Here is a 14,138-nt window from a genome sequence, read left to right as displayed (position 1 = left end):
ACAGACGATAAATGCATGCTACTTGCATTAAAAGCAAGCGTTTCTGATTCAGAAAAGAAATTCTGAGGCGAGTGGCTGGAATATTAGAGATCATCTGTTCGAAACCTGCTTCGTGCAACTTTTTTTTCTTTTTTCCACATTTGTTTCTAACATAGTAAATTATTAGATAATATTTTTTTGCCCAAAAAAATAATATTTTCTATTTATTATTAATATTCGCATATATTAAACTAACAATTTTAGAAATAATACAGATCTGCTATTGTTAATAGAAAAATGAAGTTATTTTACAATGTTGCAACAAAGTGCTAATTTAACATATGCGAATATTTTTAATAAAGATAAAATAATTTTTTTTAGCCAAAAACATTATCTAATAATTTACTTAAAATAAATATCAAAAAAGGAAAAAAAGTTACAAAATCACAGTTTTCAAACACGAGATTTTTAATATTCTTGCCATTCGCCTTACTCGTTTAGCCATGCTTGTTATTTTACATTTATCAACATAAAAGATTACACGCCTGCAAAGCTTTTAATTATTTATTTTAAGGGGTTACACTACCCAAGCGCGTCGAAAAAAATAAGCTTTTTCGTGAATTTTTTTCTTGAATTCTAGGTGGTGGATCAAAACAAAAATTTAGGGTTTTATTACACATATATTAAAGTTCTCAAAAATATTTTTTATTTATATATGTATAACAAAATGGCGTCGTGGCAGTATAAAAAACAAAAAAAATTTTTTTTGTAAGAGAAAAACGGTGTGCACCGTTGCAGTCCTGGTGTGCCATCTGGAACAAAAAAAAAATTTTTTCTTAATTTACAATAGTTTTTCCATAGAAGTACCGAGGATTTTTAATTTTGTTTAAAAATTCACAAATTTGTATGAGTTGAAATTTTTTTTTCATTTTTTAGCAAAAAAATCGACCTTAAATTGTTAACTGCAAACGTAATAATTTATCAATCATAAAAATCGTGTGTACTTCCACGGAAAATCTATTGTAAATTAAGAAAAAATTTTTTTTTTTGTTCCAGATGGCACACCAGAACTGCAACGGTGCACACCGTTTTTCTCTTACAAAAAAAATTTTTTTTGTTTTTTATACTGCCACGACGCCATTTTGTTATACATATATAAATAAAAAATATTTTTGAGAACTTTAATATATGTGTAATAAAACCCTAAATTTTTGTTTTGATCCACCACCTATAATTCAAGAAAAAAATTCACGAAAAAGCTTATTTTTTTCGACGCGCTTGGGTAGTGTAACCCCTTAAACTACTGCATATTAGCAAGAGTTATTGCAGTAACTACATATACATGTACTGTGGAGATTAGTGGAGGAACACAGTAGCATATTAAAACTGCAGTCAAATAGATGTAGATTGGTAATTTTATTAATACTATTAATAAGTAGTGGTCTTCCGCACCACCTTTGAGGTTCCACTTATGGCGCGTTCGATTTTTTTTTAAGTGGATCGTCGCCTGGAGCCCTATTGTACCACTTTTTTTTACACCTGTTATTTACAGGTTAAAATAATTTACAGTAGTTGACACTGTATTTTTGTATCTATATACTTACTGTACTTTGTATACTCACTGTACTTGTACTTTTGCGCGTTGCGCGTATATTGGCGAGTTGGGAAAATTACTTACTTTATAATTTTTTATAAATACAAAATATATTTTGTATTTATTATGCCTGCAATGCTATCAAGAGTAATGAGAAATACAAGGTGTCCCATTTTAAACAATCCACTCAAATATCTCAGAAACACCGAGTTAAATAATAAAATTTTTTAAATAAAAGTTGTAGGATTTGGAGAGGGAAAAAATATAGGGATATTTGTTTGACCTTGGATGGAAGCGCTTCTGAGATTTGAAGGTCATTTTTATTTTTTTAAATGGAACCACTTTAATTTTTTTATATAAATCGATTTCTCATAATATTTGTCGTAAAAAGTTATAAAACTAGGATGGCCGAAAATTGAATGGTTTACAAGATATTTTATACTTTAATTTGACATAATTTTACATAAACTATAAAATATCTCGTTAAATATTCATTTTTCAATTATCTTACTTCAACACTTTTATGCACAAAATAATGAGAGGAATCAATTGGTATAAAAAAAACACATAGTTGTCTTTAAGAAAAAATCTAGCAGAGCTATATTTAAGCTATATTTAGCAGATATGATATAATATACTTTCTTCTTAAATATATATACTTTTTTCTTAAAGTCAACTATGTATTTTTTTACACCAATTGATTCCTCTCATTATTTTGTGCATAAAAGTGTTGAAGTAAGATAATTGAAAAATGAATATTTAACGAGATATTTTATAGTTTATGTAAAATTATGTCAAATTAAAGTATAAAATATCTTGTAAACCATTCAATTTTCGGCCATCCTAGTTTTATAACTTTTTACGACAAATATTATGAGAAATCGATTTATATAAAAAAATTAAAGTGGTTCCATTTAAAAAAATAAAAATGACCTTCAAATCTCAGAAGCGCTTCCATCCAAGGTCAAACAAATATCCCTATATTTTTTCCCTCTCCAAATCCTACAACTTTTATTTAAAAAATTTTATTATTTAACTCGGTGTTTCTGAGATATTTGAGTGGATTGTTTAAAATGGGACACCTTGTATTTCTCATTACTCTTGATAGCATTGCAGGCATAATAAATACAAAATATATTTTGTATTTATAAAAAATTATAAAGTAAGTAATTTTCCCAACTCGCCAATATACGCGCAACGCGCAAAAGTACAAGTACAGTGAGTATACAAAGTACAGTAAGTATATAGATACAAAAATACAGTGTCAACTACTGTAAATTATTTTAACCTGTAAATAACAGGTGTAAAAAAAGTGGTACAATAGGGCTCCAGGCGACGATCCACTTAAAAAAAAATCGAACGCGCCATAAGTGGAACCTCAAAGGTGGTGCGGAAGACCACTACTTATTAATAGTATTAATAAAATTACCAATCTACATCTATTTGACTGCAGTTTTAATATGCTACTGTGTTCCTCCACTAATCTCCACAGTACATGTATATGTAGTTACTGCAGTAACTCTTGCTAATATGCAGTAGTTTAAAATAAATAATTAAAAGCTTTGCAGGCGTGTAATCTTTTATGTTGATAAATGTAAAATAACAAGCATGGCTAAACGAGTAAGGCGAATGGCAAGAATATTAAAAATCTCGTGTTTGAAAACTGTGATTTTGTAACTTTTTTTCCTTTTTTGATATTTATTTTAAGTAAATTATTAGATAATGTTTTTGGCTAAAAAAAATTATTTTATCTTTATTAAAAATATTCGCATATGTTAAATTAGCACTTTGTTGCAACATTGTAAAATAACTTCATTTTTCTATTAACAATAGCAGATCTGTATTATTTCTAAAATTGTTAGTTTAATATATGCGAATATTAATAATAAATAGAAAATATTATTTTTTTGGGCAAAAAAATATTATCTAATAATTTACTATGTTAGAAACAAATGTGGAAAAAAGAAAAAAAAGTTGCACGAAGCAGGTTTCGAACAGGTGATCTCTAATATTCCAGCCACTCGCCTCAGAATTTCTTTTCTGAATCAGAAACGCTTGCTTTTAACATGCAAGTAGCATGCATTTATCGTCTGTTGTGTCGGCTCGGTGGAAGAGAGCGTTCGCTCTCTTCCATTGGTTGAACGGCCAAGCTCACACGGATACGTGACGTAGCGCTTCTGTAAGGTTGTGTGAGGCAGCGGAGCCGGGACCGCTGTGGGAAATATCGCATCACTGAGATGTAATGAAGAAGAGGAAATAAATGCGTACTCGCGAGACGACACTTGGTGTTCGGCTACCGAAAGTAATAGAGACCTTTCTCTGATCGCTCTTCGCGATTCGGTCCGATTACCGGTCATCTGTTTAGACACGCGGTTTTCGTGCGTTTGTCCGCTGTGCGGTATCCGATATTGCTCGATAAACGCCGCGTGCCTTTTTGTACTAAAGAGATATTAAAGACTCTCATTTAATAATCACTGCTCTTAGACTATTCGCCCTGTGATCCTTCCTGACCACGTAAGCAACAAATCACAGGAAGCTTACACTAACATCAATAACTACTATGTATCTTATGGAAACGCCAGTAAATAAAGCAGAAATAGAATTAAAAGAAAATATTCAGAAGTTAATATTGGAGAATATTCATCAATTCAACGGATTAGAAGTGACAGAAGAAACATCGCTTGATTATGAAGAACCTGATAAATTGCATACTTTTGAAATTATTGAAGAAAATGAGGAAGCATGGAATGAAGATAATTCAAATTCTCACAATTGGCAATGCCATGATGACGACAATTTTGATGTTTCTTACAAAAGGCGAGCTGTTGAATATTGGCGGCAGTCAGACAAAGAAAATCGTCCTTTCAAGTCAGTACAACACACATTTAAAATAATTTCATCTATACGTCAATTAAGGCGATGGGAAGAACAGTTAGAGCACGGTGGAAATCGTCTTGAAAAATTATCTCATATTTCCAAAGCTACTCATGATAAATTTAATGTAGCTGTGCAGACAGGACTAATAATTCATGATGTTGATATAAAAAGATGGGCCTTGGAAGCTCAAAGAGAAATAGGAGATTTAGATCCTGTATTTCAAGCATCTCCTAGTTGGCTATTACGATTTAAAAAGTCTCATCGAATTGTGTCCAGAAAAATAACAAAATTCATTACAAGAAAAACGTTAGAAGATTCTCATAATATACAAAGAGAAGCCGAAAATTTTGTAATCGTAGTAAAACCTCTCATTGAATAATTTGGATTGAAAAATGTATATAATACAGATCAAAGTGGATTTCAATTCACTCTGGAAAGAAATCCACTCTGGAAGATCACTATCTGACCAAGGAATGAAGACAATAGACCGTGTGGTGCAGTCAGTATCATCAATTACACATTCGTATTCAACCAACAATTTCTTGTGATGGAAAATTACTGTCACCTTTGTTTATCGTATTACAAGAACATAGTGGTACTTTTGGGCCTAGAGTACAAGAAAATTTATTCAGAGCATCAAATGTTATTGTAACTGCTTCGAAATCCGGTAAAATGACATCAGGTATGAGATAAATTTTAGCTTTTTATATCTTATAATATATTTTAATCTTATATAAAAATATTATTATAATTATAATTATTATTCACACTTTTCTTTCTATTTTATAGATCATTTTAAAAAATGGTTGGAAGAAGCTTATTTTCCAAATGTAGGCCGCGATAGTGTTCTTCTTATGAATTCATGGAGCGGGCAATGTCCAGCAATTGTTACTGATTTAACACCAATGGAAAAACAAGTTACTACTATGGTAATACCGAAAGGAACTACAGGAAAAATACAGCCGTTGGATGTTTACGGGTTTAGAATCTGGAAAAACTTTGCAAGAAGTTTTTTTGGATACTGTTCTATCATTGAATTATGATATAAATTTACATCAGCGAAATAATATTATAAAATTGCAATCTTTAATACACAATCAGTTATCATCTCCTCGATATCAAAATTTATTTAAATATTCATGGTTTAAAAGTGGATATACGAATGAAAGACTAGAAACATTTAAAAATCCAGTAGAATTTAGTTTTGAACAAACATCAAGCACATGTGACATTGAAGATTGCAATGATATAGCTGTAATACAATGTTCTTGGTGCGGAAAATCATTATGTTTAAAACATTTTTTTATAGAGTATCATTATTGTAATATCTATAACGGGTGTGACTAAATTTAATATATATAGCTTAATAACAATTTTAGTAAACTTTTCTTCCTCAAATATGTGATAACATATTGTATGTCATTTTTATATTTATTTTGCGACTATTGCACAACACAAGTGCGGTATAAACGATGCGTCATGCAGCGCGACACATATAATGTGATACTTGATAATTCATTTTTGAAAGATGCGATTTTGGAACATAATAAAATCATATATGGTTGAATTCAGCGTAAAAAATGCTACAACTTTTGTCATTACAAAAATTTTGAAATTCGAAAAAATAATAACAAGGGGTGGGGGTAAATTAAAAAAAATAACATTTTTTGAAAATTCAACTACACAGTTATATAGCCCATTACAAGTCCTACAACTTCTATTTGAAACATTCTTTTATATCTCCTACGGTTTTGGCGATAGTTACACACAAAGAAAAAAACCGTTTTTTTTTAAAGGGGTGTTTCACCCCTTAAATTTGAGATAGGGCCGCTATAAAAAAATACGTGTTTCCTCAAATTGTATATTTTACAACATATTTCAAGGAGAATCAAATGGGGGGGGGGGACACTTGTGAACGTTCCCTTGTCAGTATTTATTATTGTTTAGTCGAAATTTGTTTTCAAAGTGAACAAGTTTTCTTATAAAGAACTGGCCGATATGCATCTGATTTATGGAGAAACTAGATCCTCACCATCGTCATCCTCATCTTACCACTTTTGCGTCTATCGTCTTATCTTATTGTTGTTTTCGAGAAGTTTGCTGCCTGATGTGCGCTAATGGTGCCGGTCAGCCAAAAGAAACACGCACTGCAGCATATAAAGAAGTTCTGGACCGTGTAAAGTAATAACCTTCACAAGTGATCACGCAATTGCATACCACATAGGGGCTGTTAAGTCGACGGTATGGCGTGTTCTCCATGACCAACAGCTTTATCCCCACCATAACCAGAGAGTGCAAGCGATGAGTTCTTCAGGCTATCACCTTTGTTTTTTCCTGTTGGTTGGTTGGGTCGCCACTTAATCGAGCCTGACTTCGGCAGAAACGTGTTATTCACGGTTGCTGTTCAGACATGTTTCACTCGGGATGATTTTTTCAATAGTCACAACAGTCACATTTAGGCTGATGAAAATCCTTATGCTACCGCTTTTAACCAACATCAGTTTGCCGTCAATATTTGGGTCGGTATTGTCGGCGATAATTTGATTAGTCCGTACTTTCTGCCACATTTAAATGTTGAAATTTATCTCCAGTTCCTGCAATATGTTCCACCAGATCTTTTAGAAGATACCTCTATAAACATACGACGAGACATGTGGTTTCAACATGACGGGGCACCTCCACACTTCAATTTAGACATGCACGAGTATTTGGATCAGAATTTTCTGAACCGTTGGATTGGAAGAAACGATCCTTGGCCTGCGCGATCTCCTGATCTTATCCCCTTTGACTTTTTCCTTTGGGATCATGTGAAATCTCTGGTGCACGAGACTCCTGTACTTGGAGAAGAAGATCTTCTGACGAAAGTGATGGCCGCTTGCGCACATATACAAGCTGTTCCGGGAATATTCCAGAGAGTCCGTGAATCCATGAACCGATGATCTTTGTATGGAAGTAAATGGTTGCCATTTCGAACAACTGCTGTAAAAATTTATATTTTACTTCAAATACCACTCTAGTATCAAAATGATTCATTTGCGGACACGGGTTTATTGACAAAATTAACTTGTTTTGGTGTCCTTCATAACCACTCGAAGTTTGTCCGTCTAATTTTTAGGGGACACCCTGTCTAGTGGATTTTAGTCGATAAATACTGTATTGTATCGAAGAAATCGATTTTTTTTTTATGTTTTAGCAAGTTGTCACTTTATTTATACTAACAAGGGAAGTACCCCGACTCGAACGGCTAAATCTGAATAACAATGTGTTTTAAATATAAATTTGTGATTTTTAAAATACCCATTTCAGTCTTTTCCATGTAAAACTGTGTTCGTCTACTAGCGCTATCTGATGATAGCGCAAACAGATCGTCTGAACGTATTGAATGTTGTTGCTTGAGAGCTGCACCGGCAGTATATCGGAGCTATACCGTTGCTCTGTTCGGTAAGTAGTTCACGTGAAAGCAGCTAACATGAGTAGACTGAAGCCAATCAATTCTAATCCTATTAATGTTGTTAGACTGTTGGAAGTAAAGTTACGACGTGTTTATACAACTGAATGTGAAAATGTAATAAGAGTGGAGGATGAGCAGTTCTCTCACATGTTATGTTATGTCATAATTCAGAAGTACAATGGGGACTTGACAGAAATGCATATCAACACTCTGGAGAGTCATGGTAAAGGCGAAGAAAAACCTGCACTTGGGAATAACAGTTTCAGTAGTTCTGAAACGTCATCTAAAGAAAAACAAGCAAGTCAAAGTGAATACGAACCATCACCTCCAAAAAGATCAAGACCTAGTGTGATAGAGTGTATAAATGAAGTAGCATTGAAAAATATTTATGTAGATTATTATAATTGTGATTACAATTCATACAAGAAACTTCTGAATCGTTATAAGTCCATTCGTATTACATCTAACTGCAAGATTTTAGACTATGTGACCCACAAAAGGCAAGAAGCAGGTGTCAAAGAAAATAAAACATCCAAATTAAAGGCTATAAGAGAGTGTGTAATAGAAAAATTTGACAGAGCAAGGGACTATGAATCATTAGTTCACTATTGGCACCTTCAGATATGGACTCTAGAAGCTTCTAAAGTAGTTGGTCTCGACAATTTTAAAGCTTTTTTATATTTCATCAGTAACCTCAAGGCAGAATATGGTATTTCGTCCAGGCATATTACAGGCATATTATTTTCATGATCCATAAAGATACCCAAGAAAATCATATTATTCGTCAGAAGGCACAAAAATTTGTGGAAGAAGTGAACATGTACATTAAAGAAGAAAACATTGGTAAAGAAAGTGTTTGGAATAGTGACCAAAGTCAATTTTATTATAAAATGTCATCTTCTTCAACATTATCACACCAAGGAGAAAAATCAATAGCTGGTGTATTGTAGTCTGTCCATAGCTCCACACACAGTTACACAATAGATGTGGCTATGTCCATGGATGGCATAGCTCAAAAGCTCTACATATGTTTTCAAAAAATAAAGAGTACTTTTGGTCCGAATGTTTCAAAGCAACTAGCAGCCATGTGTCCAAGGAATATTCATGTTGATGCAAGTAAAAGTGGAAAAATGACCAAAGAGCACATGAAAAGCTTTTTATACTCCGTTCTTGGCAAACATTTAAATGAGAGGGGTCTGTTGCTTTGTGATTCATAGTCCGGACACAAAAATCGTACTCTTATGGAAGAATGTTTTCCTAACAAGGACATTAAGTTGAAAATACTGCCATCAAAGACAACAAAATACTACCAGCCTCTTGACGTATATTTTTTTAGGCAATATAAAATCTATGCCAGAAGGATTGCTGATTTTGTCAGACTGCAGTGTGAGAAACCACAGGTCAAGTTAAATGATCGATACGTGATTATCAGACTTCAGTTTGTCATTTACAACCAACTTTCTGCTCCAAAATACAGGCCTATGACACATGCTTGGCAAAAGTCTGGTTACGATGTTGAGGCTACTGTGTCATCATTTGATAATGTAATCACTGTAGCCTTTGATATAAGACTGTTACACTGCGGACATAGCAGTGAAGATGTAACGTGTACAAATGTAGCTCTTGTCAAATGTGCATACTGTGCAGTTTGCACAGTTGCTTTGATCACTTTATTGAAACTCCACATTTGTACTTTAATGAGAATAATTAATAAATAGAGGCACTGTATCTTGTATCCAAAGTAAGAATTCTGTTTGTAACAACTCAACTTTTTTAATTATTTCAAGCAAATGTATTGTGTAATAATACTGTTTTCTAAATACATTTATTTCTAGTCCTTGTACTAGCACGCTTTTTTCTTATTCCCTAATGATTCTTTGAACGTTAAAAAGGTAAACATTCAAATGTCTCTAGTAAACAAACGCGGAGTTTTACATGGAATAGGCTAAAATGGGTATTCTAGAAATGACCAAATTATATTTTAAACACATTGTCATTCAAATTTAGCTGTTCGAGTCGGGGTACTTCCCTTGTAAGTATATTTATACTAAGTATGTTCTATATTATATGTGAAAAAGTTTCAAGGCGATATCGCATAGGCAATAAAAGGAAGCCGAGCCCTTTTGTTTTCGACCGACCAAACTTTTTGTTACTGTGCGACATTCGCCGCTGTCATAGAGCATATATTCTACGATCTAGCCGCGTGAGATGTGCATTTATTCGCTAAACGTTTTAATTAATATCGCAATGATTGCGAAAGGAGGATGTTAAATATAGATCGATTTTGGCCCATGGTGTGGAACCAAAACTACAAATGGTTTCTTATAGATTTCATACCGTAGAAGCACGTGGTAAAGTTTGTTTTCCTCTAGACAGCGGGGAAAGTACGGAAAAATTGAAAAAAGACCATGAAAAATGCAATTTCCCGAGCTGGTTGAGTTTGGAACATTCCTGGAGCGATTTTTAAAAAATGATTTGTCGCTCTTGCCCTTTTGCAGGGAGGAAGTTTCGAGACTAACAAACAAAGTACAAAAGAGACCGATCCGATACATGCGTCAGGAGACACCCTTACACTCGAAAAACCACCCCCAAAATCACTTAAATGATTCTCGCCAAGCTAAAGGTGTCTTCCGACGCATGTATCGGATCGTACTTTTTTGCATGTCGTATGAGGGCCTCAGAACTTTCTGTATGCCAAAGGAGAAGAGCGACAAGTTATTTTTTGCTAGGCGAGAATTTTTTAGGCACTCTGGGGTGGTTTTTTGAGTATAAGGATGTCTCCCGACGCATGTATCGGATCGGTCTCTTTTGTATGTCATGTGAGGGCTTCAGAACTTCCTCTGTGCAAAAGGAGAAAAGCAACAAATCATTTTTAGCTTAGCGAGAATCGTTTAAGTGATTTTGGGTGTGGTTTTTCGGGTATAAGGGTGTCTTCCGACGCATGTATCGGATCGGTCTCTTTTGTACTTTGTTTGTTAGTCTCGAAACTTCCTCCCTACAAAAGGGCAAGAGCGACAAATCATTTTTTAAAAATCGCTCCAGGAATGTTCCAAACTTCAACACGCTCGGGAAATTGCATTTTTCATGGTCTTTTTTCAATTTTTCCGTACTTTCCCCGCTGTCTAGAGGAAAACAAACTTTACCACGTGATTCTACGGTATAAAATCTATAAGAAACCATTTGTAGTTTTGGTTCTACACTATGGGCCAAAATCGATTTATATTTAACATCCTCTTTTGCAAAACAGTAAAGAATTTTTCTATTAAGTTTACTCTCCTCTACACATTTTTTTTTAGCATTGTCGTGGTTATTCTGAGACATCCTGTAACTTTTAACAGGTTATATCTGATAAGTAAATATTTTATTTTGATGTAAGTGCATGATATATTAACAGATTACACGTGGACAGATTACACGAGAATTCTCGTGTTTATATATACAAGGTATTTGATAATAACCACGACAACGCACGTGAGTGGATAGAAGAGAGTAGTTAAGCGAAGTCAAAAGTCCTTTACAGTTTTGCAAATTTTTTAATAATTATTGAGATATTAGTTACAAATAATAATGAGATATTAGTTAAAAATAAAATTTGATAAATAAGCGCGCGTTTTGCATGGTTAGACTATGAGATGTATAGACGAGTAGTAGGCGTATCAACTGTGAATGTCACACGGCAATGAAAACTAAAGCTTCTGTTTGCTCGCTGCTCGTGTGTTATTTTTGTTTTCATCTATCGATCAAACTTTTTATTGCCATGCAACACTCGCCGGATGCTTATTTGCCGAACGTTAATAATTAATATTTTAATAATTGTTGAAAAATTTGCAAAACGGTAAGGAGAGCAAAGTGTTTAGGAGAGCAATCTGTATATACAGGGTGTCTGGCAATAATCGCCCCACCGGTCATATACAGGTAGAGGAGGTCAAATCGAGTAGAAAAGTCCTTTACCATTTTTTAATTTTCATAATAAGTACTGAGTAATTAACGAAAAAAGATCGGCGAATCCGCGCGAGTAAAGCGCGCACGGTGAGAAGGACGTCCCACTGCTACGCGATCACTAGGACACAAGGATCTAGCGTTACGCGCCGCTCGTATGTTGCCATTGTCATTTGTAGAGCGCTCCATGATGTAAGAAGATAGGTGTACCATTGCGCATAATGGCAGCCGTATGACGTCAGCATGATAGGACAGCCAATCAAACGTGGTCCAAAATGCATCCGCGAAATTCTAATATAGAATTATCATATTATTAAAATGTAATTAAAATTTATAAAAATATCTTATGAAAATAATAAATTTGCAATATAAAATACAGTAGCAATAAATGACAATTACCCACAATAATAAATAATATCAATTAATAAATATTATATAGAAAATTAAGTGTTTCCAACACAAATGTGTGAATACATATATTTAATATCTCTTATGATATCTCGTATGATCAGTACGACTTATACAATTCTTTACACAACACGTTGGCATAGTTTTTAAATATCTTTTAATATTATTATATTTAATAACCTTCGGTGTCAACCGTGTCAACATATTTTGGCAGCCATATTACTTTTTAGCATTTTGGACCAATTCCTGATTGGTCGAAGAGCGATCATTACTTTGGACGACTGCGCATTCACGGCAATGGTACACCTATCTTCTTACATCATGGAGCGCTCCTCCCAACGCTTCATCGCGCGCCTAGTGATCGCATAGCAGTGGGATGTCCTTCTCGCTGCGCGCGCTTTACTTGCATGGATTCACCAATCTTTTTTCGTTAATTACTTAGTACTTATTACAAAAATCAAAAAATGGTAAAGGACTTTTCTACTCGATTTGACCTCCTCTACCTGTATATAACCGGTGGGGCGATTATTGCCAGACACCCTGTATATATATATGTAATAAGAATTGTCTTTGGTTATTGTTATTTTAATAAGATATTTAATTATTACATTATTATTCAATTATTAAATAATTCTTTTATAACTTATTTATTACATAATTCTTTAATTATTTCATTATCAAATTATTAGCTGATACTGCCGATCCACTGGTCACCGCTACCCACGCGGTATTTGTCGGGAAAAATCATAAAGCTCCAGCAGCTGTGGTGGGTTTGCAATTTCAACACTCATCTTTGGCAACTCACTTCGTCAACATCACCTCTACAGTAAGTCGATGAAAAATTTGTCTTCTTACTTGGAATTATCGTGCACAACATTTATTTCGAGTATTCGTTTTTTAGTGCACCGGTATGGCGGGATGTAAAAAAAATTGCGCCTCGGAGGAACTCGATTGTTACATTTTAGATAACAATGGATTTATTATTATAAGTGAACGTCACGAGCATACCGGAAAGTTCTTCGGCGAAATAGATGGGACTATAATGGATTCCTTGGTGCAAGATAGGATATATAGGTAAAATAAATATACAAAGTATTATTAAAATATATTGAATTATAAAAGTAAGTCACAGTTTCCAAAAAATTATAACTAAACATAGTTATTAGTTTAATATTATCACATTATGTTGATAAGATTAAAACGAGTATATTGTAGCGTCCGCTACAAAGTCAACACGCTCACTTTTTGAACCATTCCCGGCGACATGGATAAATTATACTACTCTTCAAATAATTATGTTAGAATATTAGAAAAGAAATAATTATTTGAAATGTAGTATAATTTAGAATTTCAGAAGACAACATTTTTTCAAGTATATCGTTTATTACGTCTTTATCCGAGGAAGGGCGGTCGGACCGTAACTTGTGTAACTTGCAGGCCAGAATTTAAGGTTCTGACTCTGTAACTCGAACGGTTCGTGTAACGGTTCCTGAAAATGGGTCAACGACCGGAAAGGTCAGACAGGAAAATCGATTTTACTCCGTTTTGCAGAATATCGTTCGGTGATTCCCTTTTAGGATTAAGATAGCGATCTCAATTACCTGAGACAAAATCGTGTGCGATCTTTAAGAAATCAAGCGACGCGGTAGCGTCGCACACCAAGTACATAATCATCAACAGTTTTGCTTATATAGGAGCCGCGGCGCTATCAAATAGCTTATCCAGAATTTTATGTCAAGTAAATTTTCGATTAAGATATCTCAGAAACTAAAGCTGTAATAAAAAATCTAACTATACTTTTATTATATAATATAAATACAAGCTTTCTATTGCGACCAGTTAATAAGATTGATGCAGTCAATCCTGAGATATGATAATCGTATTCCAGAA

At 33.7% G+C, this 14,138-nt stretch overlaps 1 protein-coding gene and 1 pseudogene across 9 annotated transcripts in view; both read left to right on the top strand.

The window, feature by feature from the left end:
* stol (stolid) overlaps positions 1–14,138 on the top strand; it is a 301,015-nt gene that overhangs the window by 121,290 nt on the left and 165,587 nt on the right. For 8 of the 9 annotated variants that reach the window (XR_010889250.1, XM_067351792.1, XM_067351791.1 and 5 more), the window contains 2 exons: positions 12,938–13,074; positions 13,150–13,322. The exons of the other annotated variant lie outside the window; for it this stretch is intronic. Coding sequence is in view for 7 of the 8 variants with exons in the window: in XM_067351792.1 (XP_067207893.1) it covers positions 12,938–13,074; positions 13,150–13,322 (310 nt within the window). In the remaining variant the exon portion in view is untranslated. The remainder of the gene's footprint in view (positions 1–12,937; positions 13,075–13,149; positions 13,323–14,138) is intronic. 9 annotated transcript variants of the gene reach the window in all.
* LOC136998710 (uncharacterized) lies at positions 2,924–12,216 on the top strand (annotated as a pseudogene).

Source organism: Linepithema humile, chromosome 3 (genome assembly GCF_040581485.1).
Source record: "Linepithema humile isolate Giens D197 chromosome 3, Lhum_UNIL_v1.0, whole genome shotgun sequence".
NCBI classification, from domain to species: Eukaryota; Metazoa; Arthropoda; class Insecta; order Hymenoptera; family Formicidae; genus Linepithema; species Linepithema humile.
The sequence above is the reverse complement of the archived record's forward strand: the minus strand, read 5'-3'. Positions and strand labels throughout refer to the sequence as shown.